This window comes from Bos javanicus, chromosome 16 (genome assembly GCF_032452875.1).
Source record: "Bos javanicus breed banteng chromosome 16, ARS-OSU_banteng_1.0, whole genome shotgun sequence".
Taxonomy (NCBI): Eukaryota; Metazoa; Chordata; class Mammalia; order Artiodactyla; family Bovidae; genus Bos; species Bos javanicus.
Window position 1 is genome coordinate 79,656,187 of NC_083883.1, and position 21,539 is coordinate 79,677,725.

Here is a 21,539-nt window from a genome sequence, read left to right on the forward strand (position 1 = left end):
TCCAGCTCTTCGCAACCCTGTGGACTGTAGCCCACCAGGATCCTCCATCCATAGAGATTCTCCAGGCCAGAATGCTGGAGTGGGTTGCCATGCCCTTCTCCAGGGGATCTTCCCAGCCCAGGAATCAAACCCAGGTCTCCTGCACTGAGGCGGATTCTTTACCAGCTGAGCCACCAGGGAAGCCCGTGTTCCTTCACAACTGGAGAGTAACCACAGCGCGCTCACCCCTGAAAGACCTTCCCTGATTTCAGAGTCAGTGTTACCTTTGGTCACGGCCAGGTCAACTCCAAGTTTGCTGTTTGTGATCTACTGCGTGGGAATTTAAAAAATGTTCCCAGTTTTCTGTTAATGAAGGACAACACAAAGTCCGCAGATTTCCACAAATCAAGTCTTAAACAGTTACTTCAATCCTGCTGCACAAGATGAGACTTGCTGCTAATACCAGCCACATCTCCGAGAGTGGTCTGGAGCTGCCCTTGAACTTGTCGTGGGTCGGGTCCCTGGGCCACCGCCAGGCACGGGCAAGGCGTATCCAGTGCTTTGTCACATGCTGGACACCCACTTAAGGTTGGAAGCGCCTGTGAGACACCACGGTTTCTCACCCCAGGCTCCTTGGGGCCCCGGGAGCAGCCCCCTCGCCGTGCGGATGAGCGCAGGGCAGAGGTCGGGCAGTGCGGCGTCATCCCCGCTGACCCTGACTCTTACCAGAGCCGCTCCGGGTGCTGCTGCTGCTAAGTCACTTCAGTCGTGTCCGACTCTGTGACCCCATAGACCGCAGCCCACCAGGCTTCCCCATCCCTGGGATTCTCCAGGCAACACTGGAGTGGGTTGCCATTTCCTTCTCCAATGCATGAAAGTGAAAAGTGAAAGTGAAGTCGCTCAGTCGTGTCTGACTCTTCTCGACCCCATGGACTGCAGCCTACCAGGCTCCTCCATCCATGGGATTTTCCAGGCAAGAGTACTGGAGTGGGGTGCCATTGCCTTCTCCGGCTCCGGGTGCAGGAAGAGCCTTCTCTGCGCTGGAGATGTTTCACAGCAGCGAAGTCATCACTGTGGGTGGAATGACTGAAGGTAGCTCACAGCCTTACAGGGGGTGTCCCGCCTCGTGGGATCACCGTTGGAACTCATTGCAAAGATGAGGAACCTGAGACCTGGTGCCGTTTCCTCGTTCCAAGATCATTTGACCAGTGAGATGTTCACAGATTTAAGATCACCTCTTTAACTTTTTCCCAGCTGCGGAAACACACAGACCAATTATTCCCCTAAATACTCAAGCATTGGCTGTAATTCAGCCTCAGGGGCACCAATGTCTACTGACTCTGACATCCGTGATACCCGGTGGGGAAAGGTGAGGTGACCACCTCTTCCTCATTGCCTTGCTCTGCAGGCTTAGAGTTGAGCACAACACTTCCCAGAACAGATACGGTCAGATGTGAGTGTTGTGATACCAGCCCTATCACTGTCTCAGCAAATCCACAGTCACAGAGAGGGGGGCGGAGAGCTTCCTTTGCCAGTGTTTCAGGCTCTTAAAAGTTCTTCTTTTCCTTCTTTCTTCTTTCTATTTTTTCACTGGGTCTTCATTGCAGCGCACAGGCTTTCTCTGGTTTCGGAACACAGGTCCAGAGTTGTGGTGCACGAGTGTAGCTGCCTCGCTGCACATGGGATCCTAGTTCCCTGACCAGGGGTGGAACCCGAGTCCCCTGCATTGGAAGGCACACTCTTCACTGGGCCACCAGGGAAGTCCCTGAAAAGTTCGCATCATTAAACAGAAAACAAACTGGTGATGGATTTTCTGTCTTTCACTAACAAATACACATCCCTAAGCAGTTGGGTGAATTATTAATTTATATCCAAACAATTGATAAGTATTTGTCTTCAGTGATCTTGTTAGGTAGTCAGTATCCCTTCCTCCCTGGTTCTCACCCCAAAGACCTCTCTTTTCTTTTTATATCAAATGATTCTGATATGTATCGGTCAACTGAATGATTTTTCCCCCCTTCATTCAACCTCTGATCTTATTGAGTAGAATTTTAATAAGCTGAGGAAAATGATGTAATGCTAAGTAGCAAGTATATCTAGCTCTTGAAGGGTAGTTTTATTTTAATCCTACAAACTAAAGAGAAACCTTGGCTATCTTGATCAGATGTATATAAATAACAGTTCTCGTATGGACCGAGGGTTGCAAGCATTTTTAGTACAGGTGGAAAACAGAACATGCAAACCACAAGAAACCTCACTAATTCCTAACAATTCAACAGGAAGCTGAGTTCACATGCAATTAAAGAAATGCCGTTTGGGGACCTCACTCCGATGCTTCCTCTAAAATAGCGGTCAACGTGGGAGGGTGGGGTCCTGTGAGGAGAGGACTGGAGGCACCAGGTGCAGCATTTAAAAAATCCCCCGTTTTCCTTCCAGCCCTTGCATTCGCCCTGGTGTCTCAGAAGACGGGTGATGGGGGAGCCCCAAGTGCTGTGGGGGGAGCTAGAGTAGACGGAAAGGCTGTGGTAAAACGTCAAAGAGCAAAACAAGTACTTCATCTTCAGAGACTGTAAAACGTGACGGGCCTACATTTCATAAAATGCCTTACAGAACGCCTTTAACATTTTAAAATTGGGTTTTAAAGTAGATGACACATTAATAGTAGGTTTTTTGGGGTTTTTTGTCTGCGCTGGGTCTTCCTTGCGGTGCTGGGCTTTCTCTAGTTGCAGAGCCGAGGACTCTAGAGCTCATAGGCTTTGTTGCCTCAAAGCGTGTGGGATCTTAGTTCCCTGACTGGGGATCGAACCCACAGCCCCTGCATTGCACGGCAGATTCTTAACCGCCTGACCACCAGGGAAGTCCCAATAGTGCTTTTAATTCCTTGAATTTCTGATTCTGCTGCTGGTTTCAGATAGAATTTATTTCTCATGAATTAAGATATTTACACTGTGAAACAAAAAGTGTTAGTCACTCAGTCGTACCCGACTCTTTGCGAGCCCATGAACTGCAGTCCACCAGGCTCCTCTGTCCATGAGATTTTCCAGGCAAGGATACTGGAGTGGGTTGCCATTTCCTTCTCCAGGGGAACTTCCAAACCCAGGGATCGAACCCAGGTCTCCTGCACCACGGTAGATTCTTTACTGACTGAGCTACAAGCGAAGCCCTGTGAAACGGAAAGGCATCTTTTAAACTTCTTATCAAACGTAAAGCCCAAATACAGCCTCTGAGCGCTGAATAATTGATGCTTTTGAACTGTGGTGTTGGAGAAGACTCTTGAGAGTCCCTTGGACTGCAAGGAGATCCAATCAGTCCATTCTGAAGGAGATCAGCCCTGGGATTTCTTTGGAAGGACTGATGCTAAAGCTGAAACTCCAGTACTTTGGCCACCTCATGCGAAGAGTTGACTCACTGGAAAAGACTCTGATGCTGGGAGGGATTGGGGGCAGGAGGAGAAGGGGACGACAGAGGATGAGATGGCTGGATGGCATCACTGACTCGATGGACGTGAGTCTGAGTGAACTCCGGGAGTTTGTGATAGACAGGGAGGCCTGGCGTGCCACGATTCATGGGGTCGCAAAGAGTGGGACACGACTGAGCGACTGATCTGATCCGATCTGATCAACTTGCTGAGTCTTCATTCGGGAACCAACCGTGAACAGCAGTGGAGGTTCTCAGTCCCTATTTCTGGCTGCTCGGGAGGCAGAATTCCTTACCTCGTCACACGGTCTTGTATTGGCTTAACTGTCATGGGTTTCATCCTTTTGAAATAACCAGTGCTTATTCTTCCAAATGACGTGTGTGTTCCATTCACGTCTTGGTTTCTGTTGAAATGAGTGAGAGGAGAACTGGTCCCGGGGTGTCTGATTCGTTTCTGTCTCGTCCCAGATGCCACTGGGGACACTGAAGCTGGGCCACGGCCGTGATGTCCCCAGGGCCACGGCCGTCAGCCGGGGAGTGGACCACAGCTGGGCAGCGGGGACACTCGTGTTTCTGACCCCGGACTGCTCGTGGATGTGGTGCCCTGGGAGAGTCCGTGAGGTTCCTGCCCAATCAGCCAGGGGCCCTGAGGTCTGCGTGCTGCAATTTATACGGAATAAACTGCTTATCTGGGGGAGGATTCTGAATGCCTTTTTCCAACATTTCCGCCCACCCTTTAGTTTGCAGTCGGCTCCTTCTCCCCGTGGACCCTCGGCCGTTCGCACCCCTGGCCCCGTCTGCCTCCTCCCGGGCCTGGAGGATAGAAAGCAGGCTGGAACGGGTCTGGACGGGGAGCAGGCCGCCCCTGGCCCTGCAACCACCCTGTGGCCTGTGGACTAACAGCAGTTTAGAGAAAAAGCATTTCTTTCAAATGCTGAATTATGAAGGAGTATTGATTGTACGGTGGAAATATCTGGAAGATTACATCTTTTGTCTTCTGGACCAAGGCTCTAATGTGCAGAAAAGCTTCAAGTCAATTGCGTATTGTGAATATAACATTGTTTACTAGATGTACATTTATATTCTGAAACGTTACCCTCCCCTTTATTTTTTCTCTTAGAAATAACCTCTTCGAGAGTTCATAGGCAAGTTCTAAAACACTAACCAGAGCTGAGTAGGTCGGGCTTTTTACCCCTCACTCTCCCTCCAAATAAGATTTTAATTGGCTAAGCTAATATTGGATCCAAGTTCATAAAAGTTTGAAACCAGATCATTAAATGCAAATATGGTCTTCATCCCAAAGACGATAAGAATGCCTTTAAGCTAATATTTTTAACAAGAACGGTTGGACAGCGCTCTCTTGTAAATTTTATCATACCTGAGGCGGTTTTCTTCATTCGATTAGCTGGAAAGCTGAATTTATCCCCAGGCAAACCAGACAGCAAGCCCGGGCTAAATTCAACAACTGGAGCTTAAATTTGGCTTAATATATCCCCACTTGGATCTGCCTGTTTAATTCTCTTTCATATGATAACGTTGGTTTATTCATAGGCTTGACTTGCCACCTGAACAAACTGAAGACCATAACCTTACTCGAAGAGAGTAAGAAAACTTGGCCAAAACCACATAAATTCCTGAGTCAAAATCAAAACTGCAAACTTGTGAGTCAAAACCTATTCTGGGCCGTGACTACGAGAGTGGGGGGAGGAGCTCTGCTCTGAAGGCGGACAGGTTTTCGTGCATGTGGACGTCTTCCGAGCAGACAGACGGTCTTTATAACAAGGTAAGGACAGAGGCTGCCAAGGCTGGCTGGCCAGGGCCGCTCCAGCTAGAAGTAGTTCCTGTTTATCAAGCACCGTATGCGTTTGCCCTAAGGATTAAGTCCGTCTGACACACGGTTTCATTTGAAATTTAGGAGGAGACCAGAAAATTGTTCTATCCTGTGCCTCTTTCAGTTCTGTTTCCTGGTTCAAACTACTCCGTTAATTCCCAGTCAGAGATTTTTCTCTTTTTTTGCCTTTCATTCTGCATGCATTTAACTTGATAAACATTACAACCTGCTTCAATTCTTGGTCTTAAAACCCCTGTAGTATGGCCTTCCTTCCGCGTTTTTATCCCCTAGCATTCCGGAAAACACGCTGCAAATGTGTGTAGAGAAGGAAAGAATGAATGCCCTCTGTCAGCAGCGGTCCGGACTTGGCTCACAGTGCCCAGACAGGCTTTTCTCAACATCCTCAGATGACGTACCGCTTCATTATACCAGGCAAACCAAATGCTTTTCCTTCTGAAGTTCACCGAGCTCAGTTTCATCTCTTTTTCCAGAGCCGAACAATAGGAAGGTGTCCTGCTGTTGTATCTGAGGTTGGTGGTGACTTCACGCCGTGAGGAGCTCTGAAGGCGCCTAGGGCTCTAGTCGCCGGGGCTCTGGCTCCGGCGGGGTTAGCAGGCCCTTCTTAGGGAGTTAGTCGGCACATGGTTCCTGCTCGTGGGAGCTTGGTTCCAAGCGGCGAGTCTCCTCAGGTCTGTGCTGGGCGTCTTGCCTTCCCCGAGGAGGCAGACCAGCAGGGGAGACAGGACATGGGCTGTGGGTTAGGGGGTCCGATCAGACATGTTTAGAGGGACTTCAGACACAGCAAGGCGAAGAGGGATGTGTGCACTAACATGAGAATGTGTCCATTCGCTGAGTGTGAAGGGGGCTCTGACTTTGCCCAGGCCCCGTGGTAGGATGGGGGAAGGGTGGCTATTGCCAAGGTCAACATCCCATCGCCACGATTGACAGGTAGGTGACCAGATGGTGCCAGATGCCCCCTGCGATGGGCAAACAGCACAGTCCCCAGAGATGGGATTGGAGAGGCCCCCTGGAGGCCAGGCTGTCTGGGCCGAGGCCTGGGGACGTTGGCTGGTGATCAGAACAGGGAAATCCGGAGGCAGAGAGCAGGCTTGGGTACCCAGGGAATGGAGGGCGATGTTACCACCTGAGCCTGTGATGCCCACTCGCCATTCAGGCAGGAGGTGCAGAAGCCAGAAGGTCCAGAAGCGGTTGGATCTACTAAGTCATGCCCGGGAGCCGTCGTCCTGGGCCTTGAGCACACGGCGAAGGTGGAACCCCGGCAGAGGAAGTAAGTGCTCTACACACGGAAGGTGCGGAGGAGCCCGGGGAAGCCGGCGGGCCTGGCGCTGCCGTCAGGGCACACAGCCAGCACCCGGTTCAGAATCTGTGTCCCTAGAAAGCACAGTGCACAGTGCAGTTGGTGCTTTTTGCTTCTGATCGCGAAACGGTTCTACACGAAAGAGAAACGCAGTCTGGCGTGAATTTGATGTGGAAGCACGAACAATGTGTCAAAGGCCAAAAGAGGAAGAAGGAAGTACTTTGGTTTAGGGCCACACAGCGTCAAGGCAGGAAGTGTATGTACTCTGCAGTCACCCCTTCCGCGTCGGGGAGGGCGGCCCGTGTGCTGCCCCCGGCCCGGGTGTCCCCGCCTTCACAGCGCGCCTCGTGAGGGCGACAGGCAAGCTTAGAGATCAGGTAAACACTTTATGTAGAATTAGACAAGTAACTGTATCCTGAGAAGTCGTCACGCGGCATCAACAGGAAGGTGCAGCGTAAGGATGTGAGCGAAGGGGAAGCGCAGAACGGGTAGCAGTCCCCCTTCAGCTGCGGGCATCTGGTCCGTGGAAGGAACACACAATGCCAGTGGCCTGGAGAGCGTCGGGGATGGTCTGGTTCTGCAGAGCGGTGGTTCTCCGGCCGTTGTTTTATTATGTTCAAACACCACACGGACAGTACAGTTTTCAGAGTTTAATTGTGGTGAAATACACAGCACATAAAATTTCTTGTTTTTCATCGAATTACAGTTGTGTTAACGAGGCTGTGTTAAAGTCTGCCGTACAGCAGAGCGGCTCAGTTGTGCGTGTGTTCTTACATGCGTGTTTTTCATCGTCTTTTCCACTGTGGTTTACACAGGGCTTTGAATACAGCTCCCTGTGCTCGGCAGTAGGACCTCGCTTATCCATCTGCTAACCCCAAACTCCTGATCCGTCCTTCGCCCTTGGCAACCACACGTCTGTCTATGGAGCATAAACTTTCTCACCTTCGCCATTTTTAAGTGGGCAGTTCAAGGATGTTAAGTGCATGAACACTGGTGTCCAGTCAGTGTCCCGAACTCCTTCCACTTTGCAGAACTCTGAACCCGCCAGACACCCCAACCTGCCGTCCCCTGGGCCCTGGCAGCCCCGAGGAGGCCTGCGCTATCTGTCCCTTTGTGACTGGCCTCCTGCACCCGGCGCGGTGTCCTCAAGGTTCCCCCACGTTGTGCCCTTGTCAGAATGTCCCTCCTTCCTAAGCGGTCACTGTTTCACTGAATCTACAGACCCTGCTTTTTATTCCTTTACCCATTAACAGGCACTGCGGCCTCTGCGTATGGATGTACACACAACTCTTGCAAACATTGTAAATTATTTTTAAGGAAAAGTAAGGCAGAAGGAAGGGCCAAAGTGATTTGATAGGGAGGCAGAGCTGTTTTAGAAAAAGTTGTCAGCAGAGGCGTCCTGAGGGGGTGACGTGTGAGCAGAAACTGGGGTGTTCTGAGTTTCTGAATTTCCTGGAAAAAGTCCACAGGATCAAGAAGAACCATCCAGACTGTGGGAACAGCACGTGTGAGGTCCTAAGTCAGGAGCAAGCGATGAGACCAGCATGTCTGGAGAGGAGCCTGGCAGAGACGTGGGTTCAGGGTTAGACCGGGACGAGGATGTCGGCGCTGTTCTGAGAAGGGAATGTGCACGAGCTCAGGGGAACAGTGGTGTGTTTTGGCTGCGCTGGGTCTCCATTGCTGGCGCGGGCACTCTCTAGCTGCAGCGAGCAGGGCCCGTTCTTTGCAGTGCGCAGGCTCCTCGTTGCAGTGGCTTCTCTCCGTGCGGAGCGCGGGGCCCTGGGCTCGAGGGCTTGGTAGTCATGACGCAAAGGCTTAGCTGCTCCCAGGCACGTGGGATCTTCCCGGACCAGGGCCTGAGCCGAGTTCCCTGCACTGGCTAGTGGATTCTTACCCACCGCGCCACCAAGGAAGTCCCCAGAATAGTGTTTGCTTTGACTATTTAAATGAAGCCATTTAAATAGCCATTTAAATAGCCATTAAATAGACCATTTACTCAATTGGTCTATACTCTGTAGATTCCCGACCAGGCTGCCTGACCTGGGTCAGCACCGCGCAGCCCGCTTTGCACCGTCTGTGAGCTTCGTGGTCAAGTCCACACAAAAACTACTCTCCTCCCCCTTGTAAAGGGGTTGCCACGTGGATGTACATCGGTTCAGGCGCCGTTTTCCTAACGGACATTGTGTCCACTTTCTGCTGCCTACTAAACAGAGTTTGAAATAATTTGCGATTCAAGCCCAAAACCATCTCGGGGAATCAAAGCCAAGCCCGGACAGTTGAGTGAAAACGCAGCTGACCAGGTGGGCGCAGAGAGATACACGTCACTACTTGTGTTGACAGCACGAATCCAGCGCCTTCCTTCAAAGCTTGGACTCATAGTCACGCAGCTGTGGACTCTTAGGGCTGGGGCGATGGGAGATGGTCAGGTGCAGCCCTTGCCCTTCAGGGACCAGGAGACTCAGGGCCCCAGAGAGCGACACGCCTGTGATCTCAGAGTTAGAGACAGGGTTGGGGCCAGAAGCATGACGTTTGGTTAGGGCGCGGTGTTCTTTTCCGTTGGGGAAAAAGCTGCTGCCCGTTAGGGGGGACAAACTCTGAACGCAGAGCTGACACATGCATGGCCCCCGCAGGGGACGTTCTTTATGCAGCGGCGCTTCCTGAGCCTGCGCTTTCGGCAGCCCCGGGAGGCACTGCTTTTTGTGAAGTGTCATACATGTTTGGGGAAATTGCACTTCAAAATTAAGAAAAGAGAGTGGAAAGTAAGTCTCTAACTGAAACTTAGGGCTTGGCCATGTTTTCCTGAATATTCTTTGTGATTGAGAATGGGATAAATGTGCAAGGAATCCTCTACCTTTCTCTGATTTTGGAAAACATCAGAGAGACTGATTTGTCCATGAAACAGCCCCGATGTCAAGGGCTGGTGCGCAGAAAAGCCCTCCAGGAGGGTACTCATGACTCTGGTCTCTGCTCAGTGTCACTGCGACTGTTTATGACCATGACCTGGGGCATTACGACGACTAAGGTGTCTAATACATAGATATGGGCTAGTGTTAAAGAGCCCACCTGTCAGTACTGGAGACATGAGAGACGCTGGTTGGATCCCTGGGTCCGGAAGACCCCCTGGAGACGGAAATGGCAACCCACTCCAGTGATTCTTGCCTGGAGAATTCCGTGGACAGAGGAGCCTGGCGGGCTGCAGTGCATGGGGTCACGAACATGACTGAAGTCACTTACATGCGTCAGTACGGGTGTCAGGGGTACATGACTTCATTCACGTTCTCTGAAAACTGTTCATTCACAGACCTTGAGGCCCTTTAGAAGCTGAGCTATGGGACTACCCGGTACGTCCCATTCCGAAACCCCTTAGGTGGCAGGAACCTGGGGCTGTGTGACACATTCCCAGTCTTAAGAGGTCTGTGAAAACCTCCTTTGCAGGTTGACTAATGCTGGCTGAATGTTAGCCATTCCCGCATTCTCTGGGTCTGTCCTTAACTTAGAAATCGTGGAAAAGCTATTTAATCTTTCCGAGTCTAAATCTCATAACCCACAATGCCTTCTCACGAGAGAATCCTTGGCGAGTTGGTAGTCTCCCGACTCCCAGCCCCAGCCCCTTCTCGTCTCTCGCCACACACTCCCCCGACTCCTGGGGTTTCATCCTCACTGCCCACTGACGGCTCCCGCCTCTGGACACCAGTCCAGCTTCCCTGCTGAGCCTGGACCGCCCCCTCCCCCGTCTCCAGCCGTTTGCCCTGCATCCCTGGGGACGCCCACGTGCCCCTGGACTCACCACGTCCTGCGCCTCGTCCTCTCCTCCTGCCGGGGGGCAGGGGTGGAGGTGCCCACCACTCTCCCCCTGGACGGACACCCAGACCACCAGCCAGGGCCTCTGCCCTCTCCCACTCCGGAATAACCCGGGGCCGGCGCGCCCTGTGGCGTGACTGCCTGGATGACCCTCACGCGCATCCCCACCGCTGTGGCCACCAAGCTTGCCACTGTGGTCCTGCACACACCCGCTGTTAACCACTCAGAGAGCTGACCGCGCCCTTCCTTCCTTCACATCTTGCAATGCTTCTGTGTAGCTTCCAGAACAAAAGACAGACTCTTTGTACAGCACCCCCCACCCCAAACTTTACAGTCCACCCTTCTGTACCCGCTCCCGCCGCCGTGCCCACTCCCTGCCCCCCGCAGCCCTTCACCGAAGCTGAGCTGTTCCGGGGACCCATTCCCTGTCTCTGGGGCTCTGAGTGCGGCTTGCTCCTCTCACTTCCCCATGATGCTCAGCTCCCTCTGCCTCGTTTCTCGAAAGCTCTCAGACGTCACCTCCCCCGAGCACTCTCTTGCCCCTCGGCTCTGTGTGTGCCCGGGGCACCCACTGTTTGTGTCTAGCACTTGACCCAGAGTCTGTCTTTTATTCCTATATCTCCATCATCTCACGCAGGGCTGAATGAATTAATGAATTCATAGACGGTGTATACATAAAGTGTGAAGTAGTAAAGCACGGTCGTGTGCTTTGTCATTTATAAAGCACCAGCTAGTTGTAAGGAGATCCAACCAGTCCATCCTAAAGGAAGTCAGTCCTGAATATTCATTGGAAGGTCTGATGCTGAAGTTCTAATACTTTGGCCACCTGATGGGAGGAGCTGACTCCTTTGAAAAGACCCTGATGCTGGGAAAGATTGAAGGCGGGAGCAGAAGGGGACGACAGACGATGAGATGGTTGGATGGCATCACCGACGTGATGGACATGAGTTTGGGTAAACTCCAGGAGCTGGTGATGGACAGGGAGGCCTGGCGTGCTGCAGTCCATGGGGTCGCAAAGACTCGGACACAACTGAGCGACTGAACTGAACTGAGCAAGTTGTACAGACTCATTTCTATGTACAAAAATAATACATATCCTGTATGCCCACATTTTTACATGCAGTTCCCGCCAAAGACTTGGATTTTCTTATTCTGTTGTTCCAGTCACTACGAATAGTTCGTGGCTAATAATCATACACATGTGCACACATACAGAGATTTAGACAAAGGACTTCAGTTCAGTTCAGTCTTCGCGGGACAAGTCGCGAGCCAGTTTAGAGGTAGCCCTCCAAAAGCCTCAAGGGGAAGCAGTATTCTCCGGATGCGAAGTGGTACCTCTTCCCCCCACTTTTGTATCTTTGAAAGGACTGGATGAGATTTCTTTTTTTCCCCCAATGTGCGGAAAGTTAACAAAGATAATTATATTCTCCGGCCGTTTGAGCCCCCCAGCCCCCAGCCCCCTTGCTCTGCAGAGAACCAGTCTCCCAAAAGAGCATGCTGTACGGGAGCCGTGCCATGTGGCAGAGACCAGGGCGGCAGAAACCGGCGTCTTTAGCTTCAGAAGGAGGCTAAAAGCTGTGTGCGACCAAAAAGCCAGCTGTAATGTATTCAAGAAGACCTAAGGGTTTACTTTCCAATAAGGATGGAAGAGACTCTGGGCCCCCACTGTGAGCTGATCGTCAGGCTGCTCCATATAACTAGTTGGTAATTAGTCCCTGAGTGAGTAAAGTGGAATAGATGATGGGAGATTGATACTTAGACGAGAAGCTGAAAATGCTTTTTTGCCGGTCATCAAAATTTAAAGGCGGGGGAGAAAGGGTCGGGGGTGCCTCTGCCTGTTTACGTACTGTTTCCGACTCAGAATTTGTAATGATGGGGTTCATTAACTTGCGTTTCTAAATTGTATTAAGATGAAGCTTACATCAGTTTCAAAGAAACGTGTAGCGTGCCAAACGCAGGAGGCTCAGGGATCCGGCGTGACGCCCCAGAAGAGCTGGCGGCGGATTTTGGTCTCCTGTCGATCTCCCCCAGCTGGGTCTCCTCAAACCCACGTGTGGGGCAAGGCTCTTTCATCTGGGAACTGAAGACCAAATCCCAAAAAGCAGATTTCCAAGGACCCCAGAACATGGAATAATTTGTCCAAATTTTGCTTTCTCATATAATTAGCTATCAGTTCATTCACGAATTTCCAGCGTTATGGACTCCTGCTAGAGGTGAGTTAAGACCCCCAAGGCATGCCAGCACCCATTCGTTACTTGTAGAGTGGGGCTTGATTGGTAAGGCGGCATCACAGAGAAAATGATTAGCGTTTTAAAGGTATTTCACGTTTAGTTTTTTAGGATAGGGCATGAATTAGCCTAAAAATGAATTCCACGGGCACAGTTAAATCTGGTCTCTTCCTATAAGGTGCACACAAGTGACCCGCGTGGAAGAGAAAGTTCCAGGTCTTCGGAGACGTGGTGGCACTGCGTTGAGGCACTTTTCGTCTCTGCTTGCTTGCTTTTTTGAATTCACAGTTTCTGAAGGCTATGTTCCATCCTAGTTACTGTTAGTGTAACATCTGGCTGTGCTCCTGTGTTGTAGGGTGTGTCTCGGCCCTCCCGTGTCCCTCTCCCCACTGGTAGCACCAGCTGGTTCTCCGCATCTGCAAGTCTTTCTCTTGGTTGGTGTTACATTCACTGGTCTGCTGTGTTTTAGATTCCACGGATAAGTGATATCGCACAGTGTGTGTCTTTCTCTGTCTGACTTACTTCACTGAGAATAATGCCCTCCAAGTCTATCCACGTTCTTGCAGATGGCAGAATCTCGTTCTTTATAGCTGGGCAGTGTTCCATTCTTCACTTCAGTTCAGTTGCTCAGTCATGTCCAACTCTCTGCGACCCCATGGACGGCAGCACACCAGGCTTCCTTGTCCATCACCAACTCCCAGAACTTGCTCAAACCCATGTCCATCGAGTCAGTGATTCCATCCAACCATCTCATCCTCTATCGTCCCCTTCTCCTCCTGCCTTCAGTCTTTCCAGTATCAGGGTGTTTCCCAATGAGTCAGCTCTTTGCATCAGGTGGCCATAGTATTGGAGTTTCAGCTTCAGCATCAGTCCTTCCAATGAACACCCAGGACTGATCTCCTTTAGGATGGACTGGTTGGAGCTCCTTATGGTCCAAGGGACTCTCAAGAGTCTTCTCCAACACCACAGTTCAAAAGCATCAATTCTTTGGTACTCAGGTTGCTTTATGGTCCAACTCTCACAGCCATACATGACTGCTGGAAAAACCATAGCCTTGACTAGATGGGCCATTGTTGACAAAGTGTTCCATTATACATATATATACACATATACATATATATATATGTATATATATGTATGTTGTTCAGTCACTCAGCCATGTCTGACTCTTTGCAACCCTGTGGACTACAGCATACCAGGCTTCCCTGTCCTTCACCATCTCCCAGCGTTTGCTTGCACTCATGACCTTCTTTGTCGTCTGTTGATGGACCCCGAGGTTGCTTCCACATCTCAATATTGTAAAGAGTGCTGCTATGAACATTGGGGTGCGTGTGTCTTTTCCAATTATTGTTTTCATTTTCTTCAAGTACATACCCAGGAGTGGAATTTCCGGGTCATATGGTAGCTGCATTTTAGTTTTTTGAGAAGCCTCCATGCTGTCTTCCACAATGGCTGCACCAGTTTACATTCTCCACGTGGAAACGCCAAGTTCTGCCTGTCGGACGGGAAAGACGAGAGACTCAAGAACAAAGGGCCATATCCCACACCCAGATGAAGGCGTGGGCACGTTCTCCCTAGAGCAAAACTGACCCCCGTTGTCAGAACACGTGAACTGAGCCTTGGTTATTAAGATCATAAAAAGGCTCACCACTGGATTCTTGAGTAGAACACACTATTACATTTAAACTATTTTACTTCAAGGAGAGATGTATAAGTCCATTTTTGAAAGCCAGTGTCAAGCTAGAAAAAGAAAGGAAATCAACTTAGAAGCTACAAAGCGGCTCAAGGATTTCCCAGGTGGCTCAGTGGTAAAGAATCTGCCTGCCATTGAAGGAGATGCGGGAGAATCAGGTTTGATCCCTGGATGGGAAGATCCTCTGGAGGAGGAAATGTCAACCCACTCCGGTGTTCTTGCTGGGATAATCCCATGGACAGAGGAGCTTTACGGGCTGCAGTCCACGGGGTCGCAGAGAGCCAGACAGGACTGAGCACACACACAGTAGCATAAAAAATATGTAGCAGCTAACGCAATAGGTCCTTTTATAATTAAGCGATTTTTGGACAAATACAGCTAAATATAAAGCAAACAATCGGAGACATCTCTGGGGAGGCCTTGACTAATAGGTAATAGTGCTGATCCCAAGATGCTGGAAGTTTTCATGGGGAAATGGACGGTTAATAAAAGAGGACAAGATGCTGTGAGAGGGACACAGAGCTGAAACAGACCAGCCGGAGCTGTGATTTGGGAACTTCTTGGTCAGTGGATGAGAGGAACTCAATCAAAATGCTTTTCTTTCTTTCCTTCCTTCCTTTCTTTCTCTCTCTCTCTTTCTTCCACTATATAGCTTTAATATCAGAATCATTGCCACTGAATTACAAACTGCCTGTATAGACATAGAAACAGAGTGGACATGCAGTAAGTAGTACCTTTGGGACAACCAGCAACGTAACTTCTGTTATAGTTAATGATAAACACGTTAAACGGGATTTTCCTTCAGAAGGACAATTGCATGTGTTTTTAAACTTTAGGGTTTGAGATAGATGGAAAACGCATTACTGCTGGTTCTCTGCCCTGATGCTTTAGGAAGGACCAATGTCTGGAACCAGGGTGTGCACCTCTGAAATTCGAACAGTGTGGCAGAGAACCAGGCTGACATGAACGTGCATTTTTCTGTCATCTGTCTTGGTACAGCATAGTCAAGGGATTTCCAGTTGTTTACATCTTATAGTTTTGAACCAGATATAACTAATAAGTATCTTAATTGAATTCTGAAGACCTGAAGACTTCAAATGTTTGTCTGTAACGAGAGCACGTGATTTAACCAGAACTTACGATCTGTCCTTTGTCTTCCGTTTCTTAGCAGTTCATTGTGTTTTGTTTTGCTTTTATTAAGAGAGTGGCATAATTTATCACAGAAGGTTGAACCTTATTCTCAAAAAATACGTTTATCAAAAAAAGGTTTCAAAAACAACTTTCTGAAAAGACTATTGTTCGTTTATCTTGCGTTTTATTCTGTGCAAATTCCTGCATCCTCCCTATGAATCTTGGTGACTTTCGTTAGCTTTTCTTGCTGTGACAATATCTGTCATTGTAGCATAAAATAATACTTCGATTTTTTTTCCTATGAGTGTGTTAAAATCACTATAACACTGGAATTTGCTTTTTTTTTTTTTCTTTCAACTTCTTAGTAGTCTATAAAAGAAAAAACTAAATTATTCCTTAGGTTTTAGGCTTAAATGTTTTCTTTAGGTTGAGCGGGAGGGTAAAGAGAAGCAGCACTAAGAAGCTGGTCAGAATTCAGATGAACTGTTTTGGAATTACTGGTTCTCTGCCATGATGCTTTAGGAAGGACCAATGTCTGGAACCAGGGTGTGCGCCTCTGAAATTCGAACAGTGTGGCAGAGAACCAGGCTGACATGAACGTGCGTTTTTCTGTCATCTGTCTTGGTACGGCATAATCAGGGGATTTCCAGTTGTATACATCTTATAGTTCTGAACCGGCTATAACTAGTAAGTATCTTACTTGAGCTCTAAGCCGTCTTAGATGCGACAGATGGAAAGCGCATTATTAGCGGTTGTGCCACCTGTGTCGTGTCCGGTGGGCAGCACCTTGGAAGGCGAGGCGCCTCATCGGGTAGCATTTGTCTGTCTGTGCATCTCGTTAATAAGTAATCGAGTATTTTTGACTCCCCTGTTGCACTTTGAAGTAGATGTGATCGTACCAGTGCCCACGCTATTTCGGTACTAATTCCCCACTGTTTTTAATTTGGGGGCAGAGATTTGGGGACGGAATTGGGGAAGCATGCTTCATGCAAAGTTATGGCTCAAAACGTAAACACCGAAATCATCCTGGACACGTTTCGACAGCACATGTGAGGCAGCCTGTTGTCGCAGCGTGTAGAGACACCAAAGGGACCGTGCACATGCGTACAGACTCAGCCTCACGACGTACGGTGGCAGATACACGGGACACGAGTCATCTTGGTGACTCAGCGGGGTTTGGTACGTTTAACCTTTTAGCCAGGGTATTAGTTGGTGTTCTATGGAATCGTTCTTATTTATTTTTGTCCAATTAGAAGACAAAGCAGGGGGAGAGGTGCCTGCGTCTGTTTGCTTTCTTAGCACAGATGACGTACGTAAACACGTGCACACATGTCTATAGATTTCTCCCAGAGGCGTCTGTCTACACACCGTGAACACGTTGCACAGTTCACATAAACCAACTCCAGGAGAGAAATCCCACCATAACTGCTTGCCCCGGCTCAGGGTCTGTGTGTCTGTGTGTGTCAATCTGTCTTTCAACTCTGTTTCCCTCTTCCTCTACATTATGAGGACCCGCAGGGCGAGGGTCCGTAGGAGTCAGGCCAGGTGGATTGTCTGAATCCATCTCCTCTGTGTGAATGGCTCGTGTCTAGAAGGGAAAATCAAAAAAAAGCAAAGTATCAACTGCAGAAACCACATTCAGGTTAAAGGGCACCGGCCATCCTGCTTGAACTCTGCCTAAAGGACGAAGCTTTCATTTGATAAAGATCATTAGTCACCAAGACATATATTTTAGAGAGTTCCCAGCAGCGACAACTCCGCTGGCAGTCACTGGAGTGTACCAGATGGTTCATTAGCATAGGCTAGACAAGTCAGAGGCTTTCAGAATCATTTAGAAAATGTCAAACAGAAACAAGAACCCTGTCACTTTTTATTAGAATTAACTACATCATAGCTTGGACACAGATTTCACCTTGGGTCAGAAAAATTAATACAGAGTTCTGTGCACCGTGTCATATACTGGGTTAAGATCAGTCTTCCTCAGGGGACTCATTTGCTGGCAATATATTACGATCCTTCTACTTTCGGAATCCTCAAACCTTTTCTTTTGTGAGATATGAAAAGAACTGACCTTGCTCAAAACCCACTGGTGTCTAGCTGACCAGAGGCACAGGCAGAATTTCCACAGGACATTGTCCTAAAGCACATTTGTGACCGTCTGCTCAGGCAGTCTCCATGAGTGGGGCTGACCGACCGTCTGGCGGTGCGTCAGGTGGGCTGAATGTCAGGAGGAAAAATGCAACCCTGAATTGAACAGGCTGCTATAAACAGGGATTAAAACACCATTGAAATATTGTGTTTTTTTTTTTTTAATCCAGATGTCAAAAACTTGGAGAACTTCCAGCTGGTGGAGGGCGTCCAGGAGCAGGTCAACGCCGCCCTGCTGGATTACACGGTGTGCAACTACCCACAGCAGACGGAGAAGTTCGGGCAGCTGCTGCTCCGCCTCCCGGAGATCCGGGCCCTCAGCATGCAGGCCGAGGAGTACCTGTACTACAAGCACCTGAACGGGGACGTCCCCTACAACAACCTGCTGATCGAGATGCTGCATGCAAAGCGAGCGTGATCACAGCCGCCGCGGGCTCGGCCTCCCAACAAAACACAGAGATGGGGGGGGTGGGGGAGGAGAAGAACAGGAAGAAAGGGAAAAAAAAAATACTCTGAATGGCTCCAAGCAACATGAATTAAACACTTGGTTTAAAGATACTGAATTTAATAAGGCATAGTAGTCAAGTGCTGAATGGCCAATAAATGATGTATCAGGGTATTTGTATCGCAAACTGTGAATCAAATGTGTCACATCCCCAGAGCGTTCTGTGCAAAAGACACTGGAACGGAGTCGACTGAACCCACAGACGGACCCCAACACCGTGTCAGGCTGGAAACGGACAGACGCTTTCCTGTATATTGAAACCGATCTCCGCTGTGAAGAAATCTAGGAACTGATCTATGCTATTCGTTAGGCTTACGTGGCAGGGAATTTGAGCTTACAGAATTCCTCCGTGGTAAAGCGGAACTGGAACCATCCTCAAGAATCCATCAGCTGCACCGATAACAGCCCTCTCCTCTTCCTTCCAAGGACCCGGCACCTTCTGTCCTGGGATCCCAGAGTCTGTAGCGAGGACCTGTGCTCAGCTGCAACCCCCAGGAGCTCCGCCACCAAACCTTGAAAAGCCTATTCTTGACTGTCTGTATCTTAGACCTGCCAACAGCTAATAAGAACAGTCCATTGATATGTGAGCTTGCCATTTTGACTATGTTCTGGATTGTTTTGTCACGTGTTCATAATGTTTGGGAAAAAAAAAAAAAGCAGGCAGTGTCCCTCTTCTGATCCTATTACAAGCGTTCATTAATATTAAGGGCAGCGACTACAAACTTGTAAAGCTTTAGCTTTAGCATTACTGGATTTCATAAAAAATCCCAGCAGAAAGGCTTATTAGGATACATCAGCCTTTTTAACCATCAGGGTTTGTAGTTCATTAAAAAAATACAATAGGAAACATATTTTGCTGGAATGTCAAATAGTCACCGTTCTGAACAGGAAAAGAACACGGAAGCATGTTAAGCTATGCAATATCAAGGCGGGGGTGAGCACACACGATGAGTGGCGTGTTGCAATTGATCATCCCCTGAACACAGAGAGGAAACGGTGAGCCTGGAAAGATAGCAATGTGCTTCAAATCTTCCCCAGTAGGGAAGGGAAGAGAGCGATGGTGACCTTTCTGAGTCACTCTATAGACCAAAGTCTGCTATAGAACAAATACTGGAGGACAGAGAACTGCGAAACAGTCTCCAGACCACGCTGTCAGTATTATCAACAGGCGATGCCAGAGATACAGAAGTCTTGCCTTACTTCACAATTCTCAAAGGTAGCAGATGTGGATCAACACTTGTTTAAAATAAAGTATTAATACTTTAAAGTCAAATGAAATAGAGTGTTTACATTCCTTAGGGCCTCTGGGGGGCGGGGGGGGACTGTGATGTGACGAAAGAGCTGGAGTAGCAATTTCTTAATGTTATTTTTCTGATTGGTAATTATTTTTAACAGTACTTAGTTATTGTATGTCGTGAGACACTAAAATCAGAAACGGGGATCTCATTTAGATTTTAATTTTTTTTTTTTTTGAGATTATTGGCGGCACAATCACTTGTAGAAACTGTAAAAAAATGAAAGTATCTCCTAGTCCCTTAATTTTTTCATAAATGTTTCTGGCTTTTGAATAGTTTATTTATATTGTATATCATAGGTTCAACTGTAGACAATTATGATGCTAATTTATTGTTCCTTGGTTTCGCCTTTGTCTAAAATAGAGCCAAGGCTGAAGAAACCAAATCTGTGGTTCATTGTAGCATGTCAAGTTAGTGGGACATAGTTCAGAGACAGAGAGGCGTCTTAATGAATTTAAATCATTCACTTGATTAAATGTCTGTAAATCTTCATGGTTCTTACCGTAGTTTATTTAATGTCTATTGTAAATTATGTGACTTGTAGCTCCCTCTGTTTTCTAGTAAATTTAACAAGGGTGGAGTCTTATCTGGTTTTCTTTCCAAGCGTTGTAAGTTGTATACCAAAGATATTAGTTATTACTTCTGTGAGTACAGAGAAGATTATTTTATTATTTTTATTAATCACCTCTAACACACGTCCAAGTGAAGGGTACCCATAGCTAAGCCGGGCGTCCATAGCTCGTCACTCAGAGGTCACCTATGTTGTCTCCATGGCTCAAAGGACAACAGGAAAATAGTTGATCAGTCCATACCCAAAGCAGTAAATAGAGCAGCATCTTTACTCTCCCCAAGTTGGAAGAGAAAAGTGTCGGCAGTTTATGAGATGGCTCCATCACTGTATATGGAACACGGGATGAGACGATTTCTAGATCTGGGACATAGTTGTTTGGAGGGTGCTTAACATTGCAAAAAAAAAATTTTTTTTTCAAAAACAAATATATCGATCCCAAAAGTCCAAGTTTTATTTTAAATGTACAGTATTCCCCACTGACTATTTTATCTAAACAAGGCCACATATTATTGTGTTGTTAACCTAATAAATTACAGCATGAGAACAGTTAGAAAGATGGGGACACAGAGACTTCAGCCACGCTGATGGTGACACTAAAGACAGAAGCCGACAGAGTGCTGCTTGGCGTCCATGGCGCGTGCAGACTTTCTCTAGTGTCTGCCAGTAACTGGGTTTCAGCCAGACACTGACTTATCCTCTGCCTTATCAGCTGTAGGATTTACTAGGAAAGGCAGACTCAGATATGGAGGTTCAGGGCTTGGCCGGGTTCACTGTCATTGGTCTATGTTTATAAACAGACAATCTGTCACATCTGGGTATTTATCTTACGGATCTTCTGCTGCCCCCTGGATTTGAATCCACGCGATGTCGAGAGTGTGAAGTCAGTTCCTCGTTGACGTTACTTAACTGTATCCGTGAAATCAAATTGTCATGTTGGTTCTTGCCAGGAATTTCTCAACAAAATGGAATTTTTTTTTCAGTATTTCAATAAATATTGATATGCCCAGCCTGATCATTTTTAAAAGTTTTTATGGTGTCCTCATTCTACAGGGTTCTAAAGCATCTAAAGTAACTGAGATCCTTGACTAGGAATGGAGTCAGAAGACTTCCACATGCACAGACACGCCTCAGGTGGCCCACTGTCCTCAGTGGGAAATGAAGCATTGAACTCAACCTGTGCATCACCTCTCCATACATAAAATACAGCATTTTGCATCACTCACTGTTACAGCTGACGGCAATATCCTATAGTATCTGTCTTTGTAGCTCTCCCTGTGCCCTAGTCATTTCCCCAGGTGTTCGGTCAATTCAGTTGATCCTTGGATCAGCTCCAGAGTCTGACTCAATGGACACGAGTTTGTGCAAACTCCAGGAGATGGCGAAGAACAGGGAAGCCTGGCATGCCGCAGACCACGGGGTCGCAAAGAGTCAGACACGATGAGCGACTGAACAACAACAGATCAGCTTCACGAGGTAGCATCCTCTTCCTGACAGTTTCTTGCTCAGAGTGATGTGTTAGTCAGTGGGAATTGTGGATCCAAGACTCAGAAGCCCTTAAACACAATACTGCATTTGTCTCTGGGCCAGGATGACACTTAGGATTTGCTTCAAAAGGAAAAGGT

The 21,539-nt window shown here is 48.2% G+C and overlaps 1 protein-coding gene across 6 annotated transcripts in view; it reads left to right on the top strand.

Annotated features, from left to right (window-relative positions):
• Positions 1 to 20,929, top strand: part of NR5A2 (nuclear receptor subfamily 5 group A member 2) — a 128,481-nt gene extending 107,552 nt beyond the window's left edge. For 5 of the 6 annotated variants that reach the window (XM_061383716.1, XM_061383719.1, XM_061383715.1 and 2 more), the window contains one exon: positions 17,717 to 20,929. In XM_061383716.1, the coding sequence (XP_061239700.1) occupies positions 17,717 to 17,964 (248 nt within the window). In that variant the 3' untranslated portion in view covers positions 17,965 to 20,929. Of the gene's footprint in view, positions 1 to 4,947; positions 6,357 to 17,716 lie in introns of those variants that run through there. The other variant, XM_061383714.1, reaches the window with a different exon arrangement.
• Positions 20,930 to 21,539: the final 610 nt, after the last annotated feature.